General features: G+C 53.1%; 9 protein-coding genes across 9 annotated transcripts; 4 read left to right on the top strand and 5 right to left on the bottom strand.

The window, feature by feature from the left end:
• Positions 1–1,364: 1,364 nt before the first annotated feature.
• MAA_03807 (adhesin protein Mad2) lies at positions 1,365–2,285 on the top strand (the record flags this gene model as incomplete). The annotated part of the gene is made up of 1 exon (XM_007821805.1): positions 1,365–2,285. The coding sequence occupies one exon, from the start codon at positions 1,365–1,367 to the stop codon at positions 2,283–2,285; it is 921 nt and encodes a 306-aa protein (XP_007819996.1).
• Positions 2,286–2,792: 507 nt separating this feature from the next.
• On the bottom strand, positions 2,793–3,768 carry MAA_03808 (Centromere protein Cenp-O; the record flags this gene model as incomplete). Its single annotated transcript, XM_007821806.1, has 2 exons — positions 2,793–3,634; positions 3,699–3,768. The coding sequence occupies 2 exons, from the start codon at positions 3,766–3,768 to the stop codon at positions 2,793–2,795; spliced, it is 912 nt and encodes a 303-aa protein (XP_007819997.1).
• A 1,182-nt stretch (positions 3,769–4,950) lies between these two features.
• Positions 4,951–6,660, top strand: MAA_03809 (acetyl-coenzyme A transporter 1; the record flags this gene model as incomplete). Its single annotated transcript, XM_007821807.2, has 2 exons — positions 4,951–6,242; positions 6,318–6,660. The coding sequence occupies 2 exons, from the start codon at positions 4,951–4,953 to the stop codon at positions 6,658–6,660; spliced, it is 1,635 nt and encodes a 544-aa protein (XP_007819998.2).
• Positions 6,661–8,318: 1,658 nt separating this feature from the next.
• Positions 8,319–8,534, top strand: MAA_10958 (GDP/GTP exchange factor; the record flags this gene model as incomplete). The annotated part of the gene is made up of 1 exon (XM_011412903.1): positions 8,319–8,534. The coding sequence occupies one exon, from the start codon at positions 8,319–8,321 to the stop codon at positions 8,532–8,534; it is 216 nt and encodes a 71-aa protein (XP_011411205.1).
• Positions 8,535–9,459: 925 nt separating this feature from the next.
• MAA_03810 (phosphopantothenate-cysteine ligase-like protein) lies at positions 9,460–10,761 on the top strand (the record flags this gene model as incomplete). Its single annotated transcript, XM_007821808.1, has 1 exon — positions 9,460–10,761. One exon carries the CDS (start codon positions 9,460–9,462, stop codon positions 10,759–10,761), a length of 1,302 nt encoding a protein of 433 aa, XP_007819999.1.
• A 650-nt stretch (positions 10,762–11,411) lies between these two features.
• MAA_03811 (Major facilitator superfamily domain, general substrate transporter) lies at positions 11,412–12,894 on the bottom strand (the record flags this gene model as incomplete). The annotated part of the gene is made up of 2 exons (XM_007821809.1): positions 11,412–12,322; positions 12,429–12,894. 2 exons carry the CDS (start codon positions 12,892–12,894, stop codon positions 11,412–11,414), a joined length of 1,377 nt encoding a protein of 458 aa, XP_007820000.1.
• A 1,758-nt stretch (positions 12,895–14,652) lies between these two features.
• On the bottom strand, positions 14,653–15,512 carry MAA_03812 (WW domain binding protein 11; the record flags this gene model as incomplete). The annotated part of the gene is made up of 2 exons (XM_007821810.1): positions 14,653–15,383; positions 15,440–15,512. The coding sequence occupies 2 exons, from the start codon at positions 15,510–15,512 to the stop codon at positions 14,653–14,655; spliced, it is 804 nt and encodes a 267-aa protein (XP_007820001.1).
• An 834-nt stretch (positions 15,513–16,346) lies between these two features.
• On the bottom strand, positions 16,347–18,005 carry MAA_03813 (phthalate transporter; the record flags this gene model as incomplete). The annotated part of the gene is made up of 3 exons (XM_007821811.1): positions 16,347–16,685; positions 16,783–17,794; positions 17,890–18,005. The coding sequence occupies 3 exons, from the start codon at positions 18,003–18,005 to the stop codon at positions 16,347–16,349; spliced, it is 1,467 nt and encodes a 488-aa protein (XP_007820002.1).
• A 1,363-nt stretch (positions 18,006–19,368) lies between these two features.
• MAA_03814 (Esterase, SGNH hydrolase-type, subgroup) lies at positions 19,369–20,286 on the bottom strand (the record flags this gene model as incomplete). The annotated part of the gene is made up of 1 exon (XM_007821812.1): positions 19,369–20,286. The coding sequence occupies one exon, from the start codon at positions 20,284–20,286 to the stop codon at positions 19,369–19,371; it is 918 nt and encodes a 305-aa protein (XP_007820003.1).
• Between the last annotated feature and the right edge of the window lie 2,286 nt (positions 20,287–22,572).

Here is a 22,572-nt window from a genome sequence, read left to right as displayed (position 1 = left end):
GGGAGAAACGGAATAAGGAGTCTCAAAGCCACCGGCGCTTGTCGCATCGATAAGACGAACAGAGGCTAGGATTGGGCTAAAATCCGTCGCTGCCATGCCATGCTAAATTTAAAGAATACGGCAGTACGGAGTAGTTGACCTACAGAATACAACACGGGGGAGGGATACAGTCGCCCTGCAGAGTACAATCAATTTTTTATTCTGTACTAGTATCAGTCTCAGTCAGAAGTTGGGTGGTCCATTGTCTCCACGCACACCGGTTTCTTCCCGAAATGGAAAGAGGGGCGGCTAATTTTTGACTACGACTTCACCCCTTGCTCCGAGAATAGCTGTACAACGAAAAAGCAAACAAATCAATAATACACAAACGAGGGCGGCGGAAGGGTCTGTCAGCTAGGAGAAGCCCGAAGTGACTTGGTGGGATAAGGCAGCGGTTGCGAGCAGTTGTACGGGTGTCTTTCCTATGTCCGGGAGCAGTAACTTGGGGGAGGCGGCTTGCTCGTTAGACACAAATGGGACACGATACTACTCCGTACGACAACATGGAATTCCCCAGACGACATGGATATTCAGTCGTGGCTGCGACACCCTGGGCAGTGCAGAGAAGAAGAAAACCAGAGACACACATGCGGTCGTATGTATGTATGTATGTATGTCCATCAACCGTCAGTTATGGCCGTCCCATGTCGGCACTTGCACTAGCGCAGGCACTCCGTGCCGATCCTCCAGAGTTTCCGGCCATGATACCAGTCTTCCGACCAGTAAAACGCACGGCCCGCTCCTTGGGAAAGCTACTCCACGAGGCCCTTGATGTGGCTGCATGAGCGTCAGACATTGTTCCTGGAAAGGTCGGGGGGCTGAGCTGCGTGCTCTAGGCTCTCTTCTGGTCTGGGCTTGCTTTGACAACCAACTAACCAACTCACTCCCTCGCAAGCCGACCCTGCCGAGTCATCATAATCTCGCTCCGCACATGTATGTACATAGGTACTATGCCTATGTATGATCTAAGCCGGGGGTTGGCAGTTGTGAGACAGGGGTCAAAGCTATTGGCTTCCAACCGCTACTAGTAACTGCGGTTTGTACGTACATATTGTTTTTGCTACTCATTTCCCCCCGTGAATCAACCTGCAAAGGGAAAGACGCTATGAATACAATGGTGCAAGTTCTAGCCGGGCGCCGTGGTCGTTGTCTATTTAAGACCATTGATGTGCCATGACAGATGGATTCATTCCACCTCATCTTCACCAGCACAGAAAGCAGACTTTTGGACACAACTCCAACCGCTCTCACCTTATACCTTCGTTTTCCGGGCTTTTTTGATTACCCGTCCACTCTTTTTCACATTTACTACACTCCGTCTAAAAATGAAGTCTGTCATTGCTGTTGCGGCTATCGCCGCCGTTGCTTCGGCTCACGAGGCTCGCTCCCCCCTTGACCTCGGCCTCAAGGTCGGCAACTTGGTCGGGGTCGACCTCTGCCTGGGTCTTCATGTGAAGCTTCCCGCTGGCATCTCCATCAAAACTGATGATTGCCCTACACAAGGCCCTCCTGCTGGCTGCATCGACGTCTGGCACCCTCCTCACCACGTTCCCATGGACGGCTGTGACGACAACGACAACGACGAGTGGCACTATGTCCACCCTTGCGACTGCAAGCCCGAGGCTCCTCACACCTGGACCACCAGCACTGTCACTCAGACTCAGGTCAAGACCCTCATCAGCTGTGCTCCTACCGTGACCGACTGCCCTGCTGGTCCTCACGTCACCACTGTGGTTGTCCCGGCCACAACAACCATCTGCCCCGTGCCAGTTCACTCTACCACCATGGCTACCGTCCCTGCCGGCAACACTCTCCCTGCTACCGTCCCTGCTACCATGCCCGGTACTGTTCCTGCTACCATGCCCGGCACCGTCCCCGGCACCATGCCTGGCTCGGGTCCCGGTACTGTTCCCGCCGTCGTGCCCGGAACCGCCCCGGGCACTCTGCCTGCTACCGCCCCTGCTGTTACGCAGGCACCGGTTTGGACCAAGCCTGCCAATCAGTCGATGCCCGCTACTCAGGCCCCTCCCCCTGCCATTACCACACCTGTCGTCGTGGCTCCTTCTCCTGCCACCACGCCTTCCAAGGCCTCGTCTCCCGCAGTTGTCGTTCTCCCTCCCGTTGGCACCGGCGCACCCCCTACTGGCAACTGGACGACCCCTCCTGTCATGGCTGGTGCCGCCCAGAACAGCCAGAAGGTCGGTGCCGTTGTCGCCATGGGCCTCATCGCCGCTCTCCTGATCTAGGCCGGGAGGGCGTGTTGACCGCACAGCATATATCCTGGGTGCTGTAGTACATTTGAGTACATCGTGACGACATTATGGGATCGGCGTGGCGAGATACCAAAAAAGTTTCCCACTGATTTTTTCGTTGAAGCTTTAAGGCAGCTTTTGTGTTTGGAGAGTGTCAATAGACGCCGGTGGCTGGCGTGTAAAACTGGAGAGGAGGGGGAGGGGGGTGTTTACATGCGGATGCCTGATTCTTGTATTAAGACTTTTCTGCAGACTTACTTTTACTAGTGTCGGAACTTATCTCGCCGATGTAGTGTCAATATTGTATATACAACTCATTTGTGCTATGATTATAGCAATGTTGTGACTGGACCTTGGAGCAGAAAATTAATACATAAGCGTCCCGGATGGCCATTTGTGCAGTGTATCTGATCATTATCTTGGAGTCAAGTCATATGCTTCGTCGCCTATGTGAAATGCAATGCCATGTCGCTCGCTACATTGGGTATCCAATTATTCTCCTCACCCCTCTTGCTCTTCTAGGATGCTCTCCTCCAGACGCTCCTCCAACTTTCTAGCTACATCCTCAATGCTATCATTCTTATCAAAAACAGCACCCGATGCCTCCCAGTCACGCCCGTCGCTCCCAAACACCACAAACTTGACCACGTTTCCATCATCGTCCATGATAAGTCGGCCAGTCTTGTCGTTTGCCCAGGTGAGACTTATTTGCTTGGCCTCAATATCTGCAATGCCCGCTTCCACGAGCGCATTGGGCGCTACGGCCCGTCCACCTCTCTCGTGCAATCCCAATCGCCGGCGGAGATCTGCGGAGACACCCAGTCGATTGTGGTACCGTACAATCTCTCGCCGCAGCGTCCTCACAAACTTGTCGAGATCCTGGTCCGTGGAGCTGCTGCTTCCGCCTGCCCGGGATGGCTGCGGCAAGTGTCTTGCTGCCAGGCCGGCCAGAGGCACTGCCGGAGGGACGGTATGTCTGTGGACGCGGAGGTGTTTTGAGCCCGGGTACGGTCGGTTCAGCATCACGTAGTAGGGGCGGAGGAACTGTCCCCGAGACATGATTTCGAACCGTAGGCCCAGGACGTGGCCGTCATCCACGGCATTGGGGTCAGGGTCGCGGACCTTGAAGGAGGTTACTGGAGCGGATATTCGGTAGATGCATTGCTGCATGTGGGCTTGTTGCTGGGTCGAGCGGCTGCTCAGCTTGGACGATGCGGTTTCTGAGGAACCCGGCCGACGGGCAACGGCGGGCGAGGATGAGGAGCGGATGAGACGCGATGTTGACGCCGAGGATAGAATCGTCGAGCACTGGATTCGGAGGGCTTTGCGTAAAGAGGCCGCTGCTGATGTGTGAGTGGTCTTGATTGAAAATAAATGGTGAGTGAGAGGGCGCGTCAAGCTGCAAACCTTGTTTTCTTAATGAGGCAATCTCCTTGTCGAGCTGAGATGGCTCGGATGAAGTCGGTTCGGAGTCCATTTTTTCCCTTCTCTCTTTTGAGTATTTCACACCCCGCCTGTGTCTGCGGTCATGTCGGGACTGCGAGCCAACAGGTCGGTGAGATGAGTATAAGAATTGTTGATGCTGAATGACGTTCAACGCGTCGGGCAACACCTGCGATAAGATAAGGAGCGCATGGATGGGCAAGCTTTGCCATGCAGCGTCCCCGCAGTCCAGTAAAGGCAATCGCCGATTGGTGGCCTTCGGAGTTTGTTTCCCCTGATGGCGGCGCAATATCTATTCCTCCGACACTAAAACGGTCTAGGCGACTTAAACAGGCAGGGGCGATCTACGGGTAATCGGTTAGGTGCCAAGTGTCCAATGCGAGCAGCCAGCCCCAGGGTCTGCTGCCATCAAGCGAAACCCAGTTCCCGCAGCCCGCAGCCCGCAAGCACGAGATCGTGACTCGTGTGTATATTCTTCTTCTTGTGCTGGTCTCATCTTCTCCTTCGCCCTCTGTCCTCACGACAAGCCATTGACCATTGTCCCCGGGTCGCTTGTGGGCTGCCGTTGAACGGGCTGCCATTTCGGATTCCTTTGCTTCTATTTCGAGGCTTTGTTGGAGAGGCCTCTCACGTTCGCTTGATCCGTTGCTTCCTGGCGGTTTGCCACATTTCTTGTCTCCATTTGTAAGCCCTTGAGGCCACGGTTGCTTCGCACCAGCATAACTAGTCCAAGTTGGACGCAACCCCAACGTTCTTTCGACATTTTGAATCTCGGCCGATGACCCGGAGTAGTATTTCTACAAAGTTTTCTTCATTTCGAACATTATCGACGCTATCTCCCCTCGCTCTCTTACTTAGCCCACCTTCCTACAGACGACCTCGAGACAAAACGACTCGATTCCTTGCCTTGCGCGCCACCGACATCCTCTAATCGAGCCGATATTAAGAAGGCGCGCTGATCTGCGCATGTTCTTGGATTCTACAACACAAGCATTCCTGGTGAGAAGAACAGCAAACAGCAGCGACAACTCTCGCCTGACTTAAAAACCCCTCCCTTGCAGAGGAAGGCGGATATATAAGAGACTGCATACACCCCAAACGGCCGAGGTATATTACATAACTACTGCCTATGGGTGCCCGCGCGCGACGACCAAAGTCGCCATCATCGCAACAACCGGCTTCCCTCTCTGTGAAGAAAGGGAATGCCAACGGCAAAATGAGTAACGGCGTGGAAATGCGGCGCAAGTCTGCCAACAACCTCGACACCTCTGAGGCTGTGACTGGCAACTACATTTCTCGCGAGAGCTTTTCGCTGGACGAACCGGTTCCCAAGACACCGACCGCAGGCAACCATGGATTTCGCGAGCTGCCGAGACAGGACAAGCGAAGCTTCCTGTTGCTGGTATTGTTGTATTTTCTCCAGGGCATCCCCATGGGCCTTGCTATGGGTTCGGTTCCTTTCCTTTTGAAGAACCACATGTCGTACGGGGAGATTGGTATTTTTAGCTTGGCTTCGTACCCTTATTCAATGAAGCTGTTTTGGAGTCCTTTTGTGGACGCAGTTTGGAGTTCCAAAATTGGTCGGCGAAAGACTTGGATTGTGCCTATTCAGTTCCTTTCTGGCTTCAGCATGCTGTGGCTTGGATCGCATGTTGAGTCGATGATGGAAACAACTGGGAAGCCGGGCGGGCCGACCGTCTGGGGCTTCATGACGTGGTGGTTTTTCTTGGTTCTAATGTGTGCGACCCAAGATATTGCGGTGGACGGCTGGGCCCTGACACTCCTTACGCCGGCAAACGTGTCTTATGCATCCACTGCCCAGACCGTCGGCCTGACTGCAGGCCATTTCATGTCGTATACGGTATTTTTGGCTTTGAACGCCAGCGATTTCGCCAACAAGTGGTTCCGGTCGGTCCCTTCAGAGGAGGGGCTTGTTTCACTGGGCGGATACTTGACGTTCTGGGGCTGGGTCTACATCATCGTTACTATTGGACTTGGCTTCTTGAAGCGGGAGGAAAAGTCACACAATGACGACGGCGTATGGGACGTCTACCGAATCATGTGGGGCATCTTGAAGTTGAAGAATGTGCAGACAATCATTATTGTGCATCTCATTGCCAAGATTGGTTTCCAGGCCAATGACGGGGTCACAAACCTGAAGCTGCTCGACAAGGGCTTTGGCAAGGATAACATGGCGCTCACGGTCCTCATTGACTTTCCTTTTGAGATTAGTCTCGGATACTATGCGGGCATGTGGTCGCAAAAGTATACACCCATGCGACTGTGGTGCTGGGGATTTCTCGGCCGACTGGGTGCGGCCATCTTTGCTCAAATTACCGTGGCCATGTTCCCTAGCAATGGTGTCACCGTGTGGTACATGGCTGTGGTGATTGCGGAGCATCTGTTGTCGACGTTTACCAACACCATCATGTTTGTTGCCGTTTCTGCTTTCCACGCCAAGGTCTCGGATCCAGTCATCGGCGGCACATATATGACTCTACTCGCAACGTAAGTGCAGTGGCCTTGATTTTTTTTTTTCGCACTTTCATATTTGGCAAAATCAGGCTAACAATGGAATGGCAGCGTTTCCAACCTGGGCGGTACGTTCCCGAAATATTTTGTGCTGAAGCTGGTCGACTCCTTTACGGTAGCTACGTGTCTTCCCACACTCAATGCGGATACGTCCAAACTGAAGGGGCCCGTGATTACCGAGGCGTTTTCTTGCGCGGTGCAAGCGGAGAAGGAGAGATGCGAAAATGGCGGCGGCACATGCGACATGAGCCGAGACGGATACTACATGGTCAACATGCTGTGCGTTGCGTTTGGTCTGGTGTCGTTCTTGTGGTATATCAAACCAAAGGTGCTGCACCTGCAGAGCTTGCCTCTCCGGGCTTGGAGGTTGTCGCCGGCCAACGACAAGCGGTAGAATGGGCAATGCAGGATGGAATAATTGAGACATTTTATTGTATTACTCTAGAGGCTGCTGATGAGACTGTATGTAGATGGTGTCACGAATTCACCGGTCTATTGAGGAAGATTTGTCCCTTTTCTAAAGTGACGGTGATATGTAGTTGGGATAGCCTGCACAACAGTGGGTTTCAGATGCAGTTTAAAAAGAATGTTTGGCCACGTCGCTCCTGAGCTTGACATGAGGGTTTCTGTCTTGTGCAAAGACACCGAGACTCATGTAATATATGACAATGCCCCGTAGAGTACGCCTGGAGACATACAAAAAGAGACACCTACAGCCATGCGCGCATTTAGATGAATGTCTCAAATACGAAGCACCGAGTTGAGAGTTGATATACGGAGTACAACGCTACGGAGTACGCAGGTGGTTGTATGATGTCAAGTATGTATCCCTGTCGCCTGCAGAGCCAAAAATATACTTGCACTGACATGATGTGGGCGTCTCGGCAGTTGGCGTTATGTAATTTTTCGCCCGTCGCGTTGCACCGCATTCGCCTCGTCGGCCAACGGGGCTGAGATTGTTCCACTCTGCAGGTGAGAATCGGCGCTGTCGTACATACATACATCTGGACCCGGCGCAAAGCGACTGCCAGTCTGCGTATGCTCATAACCAATTGGCCCATTTTCTATTAACAGCCTGGCCGTTTCGGCCAACTGTGTCTGGATTCCTTGAATAGCCGGAGAATACGGAGTAGGGCATGTAGACACGGCTCACGTTCTCGTGTGCCGCGTGAAGCCACGTGTATGTATGACTGGAAGGGAACACGCAATTTGTTACTACTATTGATGTCGGCTCGGCACGTCGGCGAATTTGGGGGAGGATGTTTGGCAGGAGGGGCCCCGTCGGAGTTTTTCGAGGCTCCTTCTGAATTTGTCGGCTGGGGCGTCGAGTCGCAAATGGAATACAAGACGGCGGATTTGGCAGGAACCTCGGTCTGTTTCGAGGCATCGTGGTGCCGGTATAACTGGCTTTTTTAAAAATAAATAAAAAATAAATCGCGAAAAAGAAAAGTCTGATATTGCTTACTGCAAGGGTCGCAAAGGGCCTCTCACGTCGTGGTGGAATCCATGCATCCCGTTACCGTTTCGGGCCCGACTTACATACATGCTTTTTCTTGTGCTTTCCAAGGCCGACCAGCCGACCGGCCAAGGCGCGCCAGCTCCGTGCGTCCCGCGACGACGATTGCACACACGCTCGGGCTCGAGATAGACCGAGCTCGTCGAGCAGAGCCAGTCCGTCTCGGGGCAATCTGGACGCCGGCTCTCTCCGTCCATCTGGCCATGTTGAGTCAGCCAAGGAGGAGGAAGAGACGGCACGGCAAAGACGCGACGCCTCGCGCGGGCTGGGCTGTAGATGTCGCTCCTTGCGGATGCATTCCCTCCCAAGACTGGGATAGCGAAAAGTGAAGGAAGGAAGGGAAAGAAAATTTGGTCAACATGACATGTTTGTCGTTGCGACGGGCGGCATGGAAAAAAATGTATTTAAGCTCGCTGCTCTCCTCTCCCTTTGCTGGTAGATACTTGACACACTTGCCTTCAATCAAGAATCATCTACGCCGTTTCAAACCATCTTCCAAGTTATACACTTGCTCCTTTTTTTAAAAAAAAACCAAGATGCATTTCAACGCTGTTCTCGTTGGCCTCGCTGCCCTTGTCTCGCTCTCCTTTGCCCAGGACCAGACCAACTGCTACACGATCAAGAACTGGGGCTCCAAGATTCACGACTGCGGACAGTGTGACGAGGGCTACAAGTTCTCATATACGCAGAGCTTTTGTGACATTGGCTTCCAGTGCTGCGAGGGTGTATGCTGCCGCCAGGAGCAGCAGTAAAAAGGTTCGTGTTGTGACTTGGGTTTTCTTTTGTGGGTTTATGTACTGACGGTGAGGTTTAGACGATGCAGCTTGGCTGCTGCTTGGGAGATGGGGACTTTGCCTGGCTTTGGGGGAGTCAATTTCCAGGATGGGGGTGAGGAGAACTGGAGAGTTTTAAAATGATTGGATGGATGGTTGGTTGGTTTATGGATGTCTCTCGGGGAAAATATTTAGACTCGGACGACCGGTCCAGAGCCACGGCTTGATGTACATAGCAAACAAATCATCTGTTCAGTCAAAAACGGCGGCGTGCAAGTGACTAGTGAAGAGTGAATGAGGTGCAATCCGACTTGCAATGCACCAAGTAAGCAGAGGGCTGCGAGTGTGGGACAACGCCGGCTGACTCTCGGCCCATCGGCTGCCATCAACGGCATCTGGACCCGGAGCCCCCGGGGGCCGGAACCCACCAGGCCGAGGCAACGGCCAGTTGACGTCACTCGCGGGCTGGCATGCGGATGGGACCCGTGTGAGGTCATTGGCTCAAATCGTTGGTCCGTCGGCACGAATCGTCGCGGTGCCTAGGCATAGCGGCCGCCATGGCGGGGGAGGCTCCGGCGGCCCGGACAGACGGGAGGGGAAGGCAGGCAGCTTGCATCGCGCATCGCGTGCGGCCACGGGAAGATGCGCAGTATATACTGATCTGTATATATTCACAGCTGGGTTTTTCCTCACCCAGGACTGCGCATTTTTCGTCTAGTGCACATTTGCAGACTCACGCCTCGACGCACCACAGTATACCGCGTACATACAGTCACCAGCAGCTCGAGACTCAAGTTCAACCGTCGGGCCATTTCACAACCCCACCATATCCGCATCCCGGGATGTAAGCTGCTTCGTAGTTGTGAGCACAGCAAAAAAATAAAACCGCAAATACACCAGCAGAATGCATCCTCATCCTCCCGAAACCTCCTCACCAGAGCCCGAGACCACGCAGCCAGGCCCATCTCGATTCCAATTGCGCCCTCGCTGCCAGCGCCCGCGCACACAGCCGCCCGCGCTGTCGCTCGCCTTTTCATCGTCCTCGTCACCCTCACCACCACCATCCCCATCATCGTCGGCCCCGTCGTCGCCCTCCACAATGGCCTCGTCGTCGTCGTCGTCGTCTCCCCCCTCCGACGAGGACGTCTACTTCTCCACCAACCCGCCGCCGCGCTCCCTCGAGGAACACACGCGCCTCGCCGCCTCCTTCATCAACACGCACGCCCTCGCCTCCCGCCGCGTGGTGCTCATCACGTCGGGCGGCACCACGGTGCCCCTCGAGAAGCAGACGGTCCGCTTCATCGACAACTTCTCGGCGGGCACCCGCGGGGCCACCTCGGCCGAGTACTTCCTCGAGGCCGGCTACGCCGTCGTCTTCCTGCACCGCCAGTTCAGCCTGCTCCCCTACTCGCGCCACTTCTCCCACTCCAAGGACTGCTTCCTCGACTTCCTGAGCCCCGGGCCGACGGGCCAGGTCGAGTGGCGCGCCGGCCACGACGCCGCCAAGGTGCGCGACGTGCTGGCCAAGTACCGCCGCGCCCGCGACGCCAACATGCTGCTCATGATCCCCTTCGTCACCATCGGCGACTACCTGCACGAGCTGCGCGCCCTGTCGCGCCTCATGCGGCCCCTGGGGCCCCGGGGCCTGCTGTACCTGGCCGCCGCCGTGTCCGACTTTTTCGTGCCGCCGGAGCGCATGGCCGAGCACAAGATCCAGTCCACCGACGCCGTTGTGGCCGCAGTCAAGTCCGAGGACACGGACGAGGAGTTTGACAACTTCGACGCCTCGCCGCGCGTCCCCCGCTCCAAGCGCCTCGTCATCGACCTCGACCCCGTGCCCAAGTTCCTCAAGAACCTCGTCGACGGCTGGGCGCCCCAGGGCATGATCGTCTCGTACAAGCTCGAGACGGACCCGGCCCTCCTCGTCCGCAAGGCGCGCTACTCGCTCGACCGCTACCAGCACCACCTCGTCATCGGCAACCTGCTGTCCACGCGCAAGTGGGAGGTGGTCTTTGTCAGCCCCGGCCGCGCCGACGCCTGGCTGCGCGTGCCGCCGCCGCCCTCGTCCATGCCCGCCGGATGGGGGGACGCCGAGGGCCGGCCCCTGCGCGCCGACGAGCTGCCGCGCGAAGATCCCGACACCGAGATTGAGAAGCTGATTATTCCTGCCGTGGCCGAGCTGCATGACGCGCATATCGGGAGGTAGATGATGATGATGGTGGTGGTGGTCTCCGGGTACCGGGTATAAAAGTGAGAAGAAGAAGAACAAGTAATAAAGAGATAAGAACGTGTCCGTCTGTACATCTGGCAAGGACAACGTGGGAGCCGCCAAAGAATCTAGCCGCACAAGTTCCGTAAAACGTCGAGTTGCAACAAAAGGCCCTACACTACGGCAAGTCACCGCTGTCATGACAGTTTGCAGCTCCAGGTCCGGCATGGCTTGCGTTTCCAATTCAGCACCTTGAGCTGTTATCAGTGCTGCATGGCATCATGGGCCACTTGCGTTGACGCAGATACCAGTTTCTCCAACAACAATTATATAATTTATATTGAAATATAACTAGTCATCACAATCTACTTTATTTTGTGGGTATTTTTAGCCAGTTCCTACTGCCATACCCCGTCATGAATCATCAGATACTCCAGAGCCATGCCTTGTCAAAATCTGCTGGACCGAGACGCCGTCAATGCCGCTGAAATACACCAAAGAAAAAATGTGTTTCTACTCTTCCAATGAACGCATCAAAACTCGAACCAAGTGAGTAAAGACCCGAGACCCGAGACCCGGGTTGTTACCTCCAAACTCGATGCTTCCGAGTCGCCCAAACTCCCCACCGTCAACTTGTCCATCCAAGCTTAGTAGGCAGACATCCAGTTCTTCATACCGAGATGAGTCGTCTTGGCTGCCATCAAACACACCGCGGAGCCGACGTAGATTGCACCCGTAAAGATGATTAGATTCTTGTAATCACCACCACTGGCACCTACAATGTTGCCGCCGATAGGGATACCAATCAGACATGCAAACGACACAACCGTATACGTCGTGGCGTAGTATCGCCCGTATTGCTGAGTCTTGCACATTCTTCCAATACACACGGGCGCAATGGAAATGCTTGTCCCGCTGCCGAAGCCAAACAGGATTGAAAAGACAATGATGCCAGCGGCGGTATGTCCCAGCGGCAACCACACACACAAGCACGCAACCAGCGAGAGAACCACCGAGAACAGACATACATTGAATGGCCCCACGACGTCTGCGTAATATCCTGGCAGAGCCCGCCCGACGACCGATCCCGCGTTCATGATGGGCAACAGGTGGAAGGCAAACTTCTCGCTGAAGCCCTTGTGTTGCGCATACGTAGAGATGTATGCGAGGGGGATGAAGAGTGAAAATTCGAGCAAGAAGATGCCGATTGCAGTCAGGGTGTAGGGGACCTGCTTGAAGATGCGAAAGTCTGGGTGCGCCGTCGCGTTGGGTGCGGGAGGAAGACGAGATCGGACGAGCACAATGCCAATGACGCCGCCGACGAGACAAATGAGAGCAAGGGCGCGCGTGGCCCAGCCGTAGCCAATCTGGTCAAAGAGCGAGGTGAGCATGAGTGGGAAAATGATGCCGCCGATGCCCCCGGCCGTAGATGCCATGCCGGTAGCGAAACCTCTTCGTCTCTTGAACCAATGCCCAACCGCAGCAATGCATGGCGTAAAGAGTAGCGATGTTCCAACCCCGCATAGGACTCCGAAAGATAGGATGAATTGCCACAGTTCTGTTGCCCTTGTGTTAGTCAATCCCAAAGTCTTTGAAATAGCAAAACAAAGCATCGGCACCAATGAAGCATTCCTCAGTCCCCAAACACATGGCCCTCAACCTACCTTTGCAGAAACTCAGGCACACAACCCCAGTCACAGTTGTGATGCAACCAGCAATGACCAACCACCGCGGGCCATACTTGTCAAACACGGGGCCAATATAGACACCGCAGAAAAAGGCAAGAAAGTTGTAGAGGGAGAAGATCCAGCCGACAGTGCCCTCGCTCTGGCCCTTCAACTGGTGACTGAGTGTGTAAGCTTGGAAAATAGCAATGGTATTCATCAAGCCCATCGCCGACATCAAGGCAAACCACGCACCCAGGACCACGAGCCACGCTCGCATGCCGCCTTCGGGAAAGCTCTCTTCGTAGGATGCGCTCGAAACTTGCGTAGTATTCTTTTCTAGGTTGTTGGCCCCCTGGTCCTCGGCCATGTTGCTATTGGTGATGGCGTCTTGGTTGCCATTCTCCACAACATAGGTCTCTCCATCGTCATGGAGTACTCGCGAGTTTACCTGGTAAACGTCCATAATTGCGTCCCTCGACGGTTATGTAAACGGCAGACTCACTGTTCGGAAGGGGACCGTCCCTTGTTACTATATCTGCTACTTGAACATGAACTAACAAGAGGACAGTGGGATGTAAGAAACCAGGTGTATTTGCGGCTTTAGAAATGGCGCCTTATAACAACAGGCGGGAGCCATGGATTTAAGAGGGTGGGAAAAAAAGTTCTTCTTAGCAACTGACCCTTGGAAGGCGGCCCATCTAGCTTTCTGACCCCAGCTGGTGGTCGGCGCCGAGCGCAATCAACTCATGATTGTGGGGACATTCAATCCACTCGTCTGCCGTTGAAAAGCCTTTTGCGGCGTCGGGGGCCTTGATGGTGTCCAGTTTAACATCCCCGTTTGGGTCACCCGTGGCTACCACACTCCTTTCGGGAATTGTCGTCGGAGTGTGGAGGCGGCGTGGACGCGCATTTGACCACATCCCTGGCTTCCAGCTTCTAGTCGACACACCGAGTTGAACCCAAGGCCGAAGCCGAGCTCCGTTTCTTGCATCTTGACTCATCGAAGCTCACATGTTTATTGTTCCCATTGCTGATTGTCACCGTCAATTTCCTCGTACAGACATGTTGAAGAACTGCCGAGCACAAACAAAGTTGAGATGCGGGGTATGCAACATAGATTTATAACTGCTGATTTCTAATCCCTAGTGTTGTGAGTCCCAATCACAGTGTTGCTGATCTGTAAAGTCGAGATGAACTGGAACTGCAAACTAAGAGACCAGAAATTAGAATTCACTTTACATGCTTCGTTCGTGTTCTCAACGACGGTCCCCATCACTCAAAGGTCTCACCCCGAGGCATCAAATCATCCGGATCCGGTGGAGTCTGGGGCAGCGGAGGAGGAATAACACTATCGAGACTGAATCGACTTCGCGTTGCCTCTCCCGTGTTATGCCGTATGATCCATATGAAATAAGCCACATCGAGCCCGGAGACCGTCCTGCGCCCGCGGGGGTGCATTAGCTATGCCACATTTCCATGCTGGCATGCACATCGGCCTATGCAGTCTGAATAGGTGAATGCAACCCCCAACTCGTTATCACAGCCACGATTGCGGAGTGTAGTATTCTCTGGCCGTCGGGTATAGTACACAATTTTCCGTCCAACTGGTATTTCCATCACAGGGATTAGGCGGGCATGTAGTACCTCCCGTGGGATGACACCATAAAACAATAGGTGGTGATATGCCCCGGAATACGGAACCAAGGTCCGGCAGGCAATGCGAGGCCCCACTGTTGATCGGGCCTCGTCAGGAGTCCGAATTGCCGAGTCAAAAGAAGGTAGCAGATTTCAAAGTCCAAAATCAGGTCGCGCGGTGCTGTGCGCGGGATTTTGCCTCTGACCCACTATCGAATCTTCTGACCAAGCCCGGAGCAACCAACAACTGAGATGGCATCCAATAGTTAGTCATTGTTTGCTACCGATAAGAAGGCGTGAAGACACCGTTGATATCCACAAGGTAATGTCATCGATCTTTGAGACATGTAGGACTGTTTGAATTGCTTCGTAACCAGGTGGTTCTGTGCCAAAGCCTCATGAGGTTTTGCAGTAACCACCAAAATGTTGTTAGGAACGCCCCTCTCACGATGAAAAGTTAGCCCAGACTGCAGGGTCTGCCGCAGATCACCGCTCCCGGGCTATCTGGTAGGCATGGACGTCTATGCTACTGACTGTGTGGATAAAACAGACAGCGCTGCAGAAGGCGTTGCACTGGCAGTCCCAGTTACTCGTCCTTGTCTTCGATGCCCTCCACGGTCACAGTCCAATATTTCTGCTGTGTATCTTCAGCCGCCTCAGCCGCTTCTTTGGTTGATTTTGAATTCCCTTCCTTCTCCAATCGATCTGCCTCTTCAGGCTCCGTCAGCCCGCCCTGACCTCGACCCTTGTCCAGCTTCCTCTGTACAGCCGCTGGTACGAAAGCGGAAACAGCTTCTTGCCGAAGGTCTCGCATAACAGGTTTCGCCTCGTACACAGTCTGGGATTCGACAGGAGGTGCTTCCGTCTTTGGAGCCTCTGCTTTCTTTGCCATATCTTCACGCATCGCATCGGCATTTGGGTTTCGTCGTGCTCGCCGTCTCGCGTACCACTGGTCTAGGACTTCCTTTGGAATTGGGGGTGGCGTGTCTCTTGGCATAGGAATCCTGCGCACCTCCTCTGGCACGTCCTCGTCGGTGCTCGAGCCTGCAGAGTTGCGCCGTCTTTTCCCCAAGACACCCGAGTCCCCATCTCGTCGGCCGCCGCGATGAAATGAAGGTGCTCTATCGCCTAGTGTCTCTCTCGCCTTCCTCACCCCTTTGGCTTCCTTCTCGAGCCCCTCTAACAACTGTTCTTCGTGTCGTGATAGCTTGCCGCCGCCCGCAGAAATGGCCTTTAAATCATCGATCTGCTTCTGAATTCGGTCCGGGTTCTTGCGCGCTAATCTTTCGTTGCGCCTGTCTTGAGCTTCTGCCTTGCCTATAGAGAATGGTCAGAATGGAATATTGAATGCTGATAACAATCGTGGGGCATACCCTTTTTGATTGCCTTGGCCTTTTCAGCTTTCCGCTGAGCCTGCACGGGGTTGTAGCCCTTTTCCTTTGGCATTTTGCGAGTGTCTGGTTCGCGCTACGTCTGGCTTCGAGGACCGGAATTCGTCTCTGGTCCCAGATGATGATGGTGGCGATTAGGTGGTATTATTTGGAACAGAGGTATTCGCTTTGCTGCGTGGAAACTGTCGAAGAAGCTTTGTTTGAAGGTTTGAGGCCGAAACTCTGATGTGGGAAGCTCTTTCCCGAGCGGTGGGTCCTCCACTGGTCGCTCAACGAATAAAGTCTCCTGCGGTTCCAGCATCTGCCCAAACACACATCACATCACTTGCGTCTCGCATTAGATTTTTTTCACCTCCATCAAAGCCAAGTGTTCCGGCTTGTCCGCCGTAGTCTCAGATCTGACAATGTTGAAGGGTATTATCTTCATTTGCTCCTAGAAAAGAGGGCGGAAAAAGCATGCGCTGTCAGTTGGTATCCATTCTCTCAAGTCATCTCCCGCACGCCATCATGCTCCCCATCTTCCACACAGACTCGTTATTTACGTATAGCAGAAAGGAAAAATAAAATATTTGGTCGATAGAGTGCCGAACTTTAATGGAGAGTCGTAATTTGTACTGTGATACTCCGGCGCCTACTTGGTCATTGCCAAATGCATCCTGGTCCCGACTACGCTTTCGATTAGCAACCCGTTCTTTGGCTACAAGTAGTCTTTTCTCCGTGAGTATGATATGATGCGTACTATTTCTCATTGATGAATCTACCATGATGCAGAATGAGTGTGTTAAATAGACATTTGACCGCGTAATGATAGGAGCTTCGTGTCCAGCAAAGAAAAACCAATCCTCTCCGTCGAATCAGTCCAGTCGGGTAAACAAGTACAAATCGATACCTAGTTATCCACGTCATTCAACTTGGAAATTCCAAAGGCCTTGTTCATACGGTCGTTGGCATTAGACGGCGTGGCATCCAAAACCTCCATGTTGCCTTCATCATCTCTTTCACCGGTCCTATATGCAGCATGACTTCCCAGTTTATACCACATATATATGGTCAAGAGAGCGGCGGCCATGAGAAATGCGAAAATGGTCCAATTGCCCCGGCTGTACATCGGTGAGTCGCTGCTGGGGAAAAGGAACGGTGACGATATTCCTCCACAGTTGGCGATGGCAATCATTCCGCCAGTCGCAAGCGCAGTTGCTGTTGAGCCTTGCACCGTCGCCGTTCGGTACTAGTCAGCCCATGCCGTTAGTTTTCAAGAGTCTCGCAGGATTGGCTTTCTCTACGCACAGGTTGACGTATCCCCCTGAATCAGAAGATGAACTCACCGCAACAAAAGGTAGGACAGCCGCATTTGTGCAAGCAATAATACAAATTGCAAAATACCGAACCCCTCGCTGCGAAACAACAGCAAGCAGCAAATACCCCGTCGCCAGGAACCCCAAGGCGCCAAGAATGTGTCGCGGCCGCTCTTTAGTCTTGTCACTGTGAAGACATGTACCAATAACAATCACCATGGCCACTACGTTTGGCGGCACCGTCAACAGCTGGGCTTCGTAGCCCTTGTAGCCAAGTGCCGCCACAATCGTCGGGGCAAAATAGCCGAATGCATTCAGGGAGTTTGTCATGAGAAAGTAATGTGCGGCGAACAGCCAAAACCAAGGATCAATCAGGGTTTTCTTTGCAACGTCACTGTCCCAATGCTTGTCCCCCATGGACGGCGCATACGGTCCGAGACGCTTCACAGCAAAAGCTCGTTCTTCAGGTGTCAACCACGAAGATGTCTGGGGATAGTCAGGGAGGTAGAACCACACCATGACGCCGACAATTACAGCCGGGATTCCTTCGAGGATGAAAAGCCACTGCCAGCCAGACAGTCCAGCCTTTTTGTTGAGAAATGAAATCCCCGTGGCGAGCAGACCCCCAAAGGCGCCTGCAACTGAAACCGAGGTTGCAAATATGGCCATTCGGGTTGCCCGCTCCTCGGGCTTGTACCAGAAACACAAGTACATCATCATCCCGGGGAAGAATCCAGCCTCAGCAAGACCCAAGGCCATGCGTACGGCTAGAAGGCCGCCGTAGGTTGTGACGGCGGCCGTGCAAATGGTGATGACGCCCCAGCTGACCATGATGCGGGATATCCAGCGGCTGGGGGAGAAGTATTTTAACAGGATATTGGAAGGAAACTCCATCAGGACGTATGGGACGAAAAAGAGAGCCACGGCAACATTGTACCGCTGACCCGTGAGGTTGAGCTGCACAACTATGTTGTCTTCTGGGGTGTCATTGTTGAGGGTTCGAGCATTGCCCAAGTTGACTCTGTCCAAGTAGTCTGCGCATCTTGGTGAGTTTCTAGCCATGCATGGAAAGAAAAACATGACGGGCGGGCATGTATTGGAACGGGTGTACTTAGGAGATATGTGACAACCACCCACGGCAGAATCCGAAAGTCTTGTTTTCGGACGATGCGGCGCTCCATCGCTTTGTCCGATATGTCGACAGACTCGAGCCCTGGCACGTCGAGCGACGGCACGGACTTCCAGATACCCATGGTTTGGTGCTTGTGTGAATCGAGCAACAGCCAGCTGGCGCTTAGTATTGAGTTGGCATTCAGGGTCTCGAGAGGTGTAGCCGCGGGAAATGCGCAGTTCTTATAACTACATCTACCTACGTAGGGATCTAGGCTCATCTAGCAATCAAACATCTCTCCCATCAACTCCTGCTATACACCCATGGTCATGTATCAGTTGATACTTGCACCAGACATCTCTTGGAGTGCTGGAGGACTGGAGGCGCCGCCACACAGGGGCCAGTAACCAATAAGTAGGAAAGCATAGATATTCGCTGCATCAAATTATTGCTTCCAAGAACACAGTGGCTGAGGCTATCACGAGATTGCCTTGGCTAGCGGGCCATGGCACTGCACCAATTGCGCTGGTACGTCTGACGCAGCACGATTTGATGCGTACGGTTTATTTCTCTAGTCTCATTACTATCCTTGGCCTGGTATAGCCTAATACTGTTTTAGATTTTAAGCTCACACGATACTTGTATCATGCTTGTAATTTTATTTGACTACAGAGCGAAACAATCTTAATATTAACGTACTTGTATGAATTCAATGTTGGCTTATCATACTTTACTTAAGCACCTAGTAGTAATCGCACTACTACTATCTGGGTAAAGTACAAATCGCTTACCGCAGTGATAACGGCCGCACGGACTTGATATTAGGGCGAATTACACCCAAAGGGGCCGCCTCCGAGCTCCGAGTGTGCATTGCACTAACCTTCCTGCCTTGACACACTGCGCCTGCCCTGACCCCCAGAGAAATCGATTTACATAAGATTGACAGCTGCCTCGTAAATTCTTCATGTTAATGAACGCATGCTGGCGCTGGCGTTCCACCTTGTGCAGGGGCCTTGGAGGTCGCTGGCACTTCCTGTCTGGGGATGTGGAGATGGGTGCATGTAGGGTTCCGGGGTTGATGATTGATAACAGCTGTAGGACTATCAGCCCATAAAAAACTCTATCTTTGCCTCCCTCTGCCATGTGAACATGATACTATGTACAGGCTGTTCAGCTAGTTTCAAATTGGGGTAGATGTCTACCACAGTCAAACAGCGGTGTCGAGTGTTCTCCGACTTGCTTTCAAGGGCAACGAGTCAAAAGACACATTGGCCTCCTCTCGCAGACTGACTCGGGCCACCTCTAGAACGCAAGGCTTGCTGCACATGTGACTTTAGCCCATATATGTCACATAAACATACTGGGTTGTGAACATGGCATAGAGGAAGGCAGCGCAGAGGCAGCGGCTAGCTCGCTTGGCTTCTCATGCTCATTTTCTCATTCCCTCGGAGATGTTGCCATAGTCAAGACTACACTGGGGCACGTAGTGCACATCTCTTCTTACTTTACTCGACTGTTTCAAGCAACGGGTTGATAACGGCAGCGAGTTGAGACGCAATCTTCCGGCCTCCCTCCACACTCGGTTCCACCCTCTCGACATAGTCTCCGCCACGTTTCCCATCCAGGGCCTCAAACAAGGCTACTGGAATCACAGAAACCCCGGGGATCTGGACTTTTTGTGTCGCGAGCTCGTACATCTTGGTGATGGCAGCCTGGAGCCGGCCAGGCCATCGGTTGTAGCCGAGAGCCCCGAGAGAGACGTCTGCCCAGCTCTTCTGCTTCGCTGCCTGTGCCTCGAGCGGGAAGTAAATCATGCAAACGACTACGGCCCGAGGCTTGTGCTGCTCAACCAGCTTGGCCACATACTTCTCGACCTGCGTCTTGAACATGTTGACAAAGTAGCGAAGAGGCCAGGCTGTTCCCCTCTGGATCCGAGACGTCGGCGTCAGCCACGCGAGCAGCAGCATGTGGCATATGGTGGACAGGTTCGGTCTCATGGCGATGTCATTGGCGCCTACCGATACGATGAGAATGTCTTCGGCTCGGATGTGATCTCTGATGAACTTGTCATGCGCCAAGAGGTCGCTGTCTCGCTCCTGCAACAGAGAGGCTTCGACGGCGAGATTGAGCGCCGTGGCTTGGCTGCCCAGGAAGTGGTTGAGCCAGAAGGCAACATCAGGCTTTGGATGGGGCGGTTTGAGAGCGGCCTTGTATATTTCTGGAACTTCTGTGGGCAGAGTCTCGCCGCCAGGGGAGCTGGATGGCAGCCAGTACTTGTTGTCGAGTGACGAATCGCCCGCCAGATATACAATAGGCTTTGTCGGTCGTTGCGAGATGATTATGTTGTGGAAGGCGCGGATGTCCGAGATGGGATGCCCCTTGTATTCGAAGTAGAACCGCGACGCGTTGATCTTCTTGCTCATTTTCCCCTCTACAGACTGGAGCCAGTTGAACAATGTTAAGGGCAAAATCTTGATCGATCGGCTAGGGCAGTGAACAGTGGTACTTAAAATGAAAGATATCAGGATCTGGCATTGTGTACTGGTCCTAGGGGGTTCTTGAAAATACCAGACTCGTGTTGGGCTGAATGCCGCATTGAGTGCTGGGGCCAACATTGAACATTGAAGGCAAGTTCCAGCTCAAGTACAGGTACAGGGTATGCAACTATGTACCTACTAAAGTTGGTGGTGCCTAGGCGGCGGGGTTCTCATCGGAGTGATGAGCGCGCACGTGTTGCAAAACCGAGACCAACAACAAAACGTCCATATTGATGATGGTGAAGCATGGTATTACCCCCTTGCCACAATGTCATCGCTTTCGCGACAACTTCCAACAAACCCACCCAATGAAGAACGCCATCGCAGAAGATAAAGTTCGCAAGAAGCGCCTTGCCTTCATCAAGTCCATTGACTGTGAAGCAATTTGTTGCCTAGCCTCATCTGTATACCATGGCGACGCGTGCAGTACGGCCATCAGCGTACGTTTTTTTTTTTTCATGTCTGCTTCTTTGTTCAGTTCGAAGTGGGCTGTCCTAATTCCAATACCCTGGCTTGTCCCATGACTTGACGAGAAAAGGACGCCGAGCTAGCCGAGATTGTGTCATTCTCAGACTGGTAGTCTAGCTGGCCAAGCATAGCTGGAACCTGCCATGCAACTTTTCTAGACCCCTGAGATGGCGAAATTGGGTCGATTTTGGTAAGAGCGATGGTGTCGTTGGCCAGTTGTTGAGCATTTGGTTGGATACCTAGGTTCTTTGTTCAAAAACACGGGGTACTGGGCCATATCACCAATAATGCTCAACCGTTATTCCGTATCCGTCTTGGATGTCAAGTACCTACGAAGTCCTGTAATTGGTTGGTCATTATTCACGCACGGATGGTTAGATCGAGACGGATGCATCATCGTGTGACGCCAGGATAGTAGATACAGATAGCAGTAAGGGATTTCTCGCTAGTTCTCTCAAGTCAAAGATAATTTTGATGTGAACATTTACTATCTCCGAGTCAAGGTGGAAGCTGTCAGCATGTATTGGATGTCAAGTACATATAACTATGAAGTCTTGTAATTGGTTGGGCCGTATGAATAGAAAAGCCAAGGCGTCCGTCGGAAACGGGCTAGGAGCAAGTGTTCATCTGGGCAGAAAGACAAACCAGTTGACGTCTATTGTTTGCAGCAGCCAGATGACTGATGTACATACATCAAAGCCGACACCCGGACCACCATTATACTTAGGCAGATGTCCTAGAATAGAGCCATGGCCTCTACAAAATAACGATACTACTAGTAAACAAAAAAAAATTGTTGACAGCCATTCGTCTCCCGCAGCACTCGAGCCAAGGTGGAGGGACACACACGAGACGAGGCAGGCAACCCGAGGGAAGGCCTCGGTCAAGACGGCTGTCTGTGCAGTAATCAAGGGGCTGCGGGGGTCCAAACGGGACGTGGAGGGATGCAGAGGCCAATCTCCGATCCGGCCCACCACCCTCAAACGAGAGTTATGAGACAATAGAATAGTCTCCCATTCCGGAGAGGCCGCAGGCGGCAGGACCAGGCCGAGAACTTTGGGAGGAGACGCGGAGTCGGGGCCCGACGGAGGCGAATGGATGCCATCTGGCGTCGACTGCGTCCGGGATCGGGCTTCGGAATCAGGCGTCGGTACTTGGGAGCATTGGGGAACATTGAACCACGGGAGGCTAGCCGCTTCGGGAACGGAATGCTCGCATAGCCCGCGTAGTACACTTATCTTGGTCCATCTTGATATGTATGAAGCTGAACTTGGGGCGGATGTTCTGCTTGCTCCCGCGTGCCCCAACCCACGGAGCAAGGCGGTCCATATTGTAACTTGGGAGTGCGATGGGGCTGAATTGGGCGTTGGTTTTGTGATTTTTTTTTTCCGGATCTTTCTGCGTCAAGATGGTTGTCACACTTGACGGACGGCGCACCAAGGCAACTATGCATCTGTGAATGACGTGCGCACCGGCCAAGGGACCTACGTAGTGCTACAATCTAGAGTCCAAGAAGTATGTACAGTGGCGCTGTAGTATTAAGTATGTATGCCGTGAGTGGGGATCCAAGGGCAGCGCGGGCAAAAAAAAGGGACAATATGCAGAGCAAGTATGGAGCATATAGTATATAGTATATACTAGTACGCAAGCAAGTATATACCTGGGCACTTCCCCCTTGGACAGCCGGAAAATCGAACCAAAGCG

Source organism: Metarhizium robertsii, assembly GCF_000187425.2.
Source record: "Metarhizium robertsii ARSEF 23 chromosome Unknown MAA_Scf_3, whole genome shotgun sequence".
NCBI lineage: Eukaryota > Fungi > Ascomycota > Sordariomycetes > Hypocreales > Clavicipitaceae > Metarhizium > Metarhizium robertsii.
Note: the sequence above shows the minus strand (reverse complement) of the source record. Positions and strands in the feature narration are given on the sequence as shown.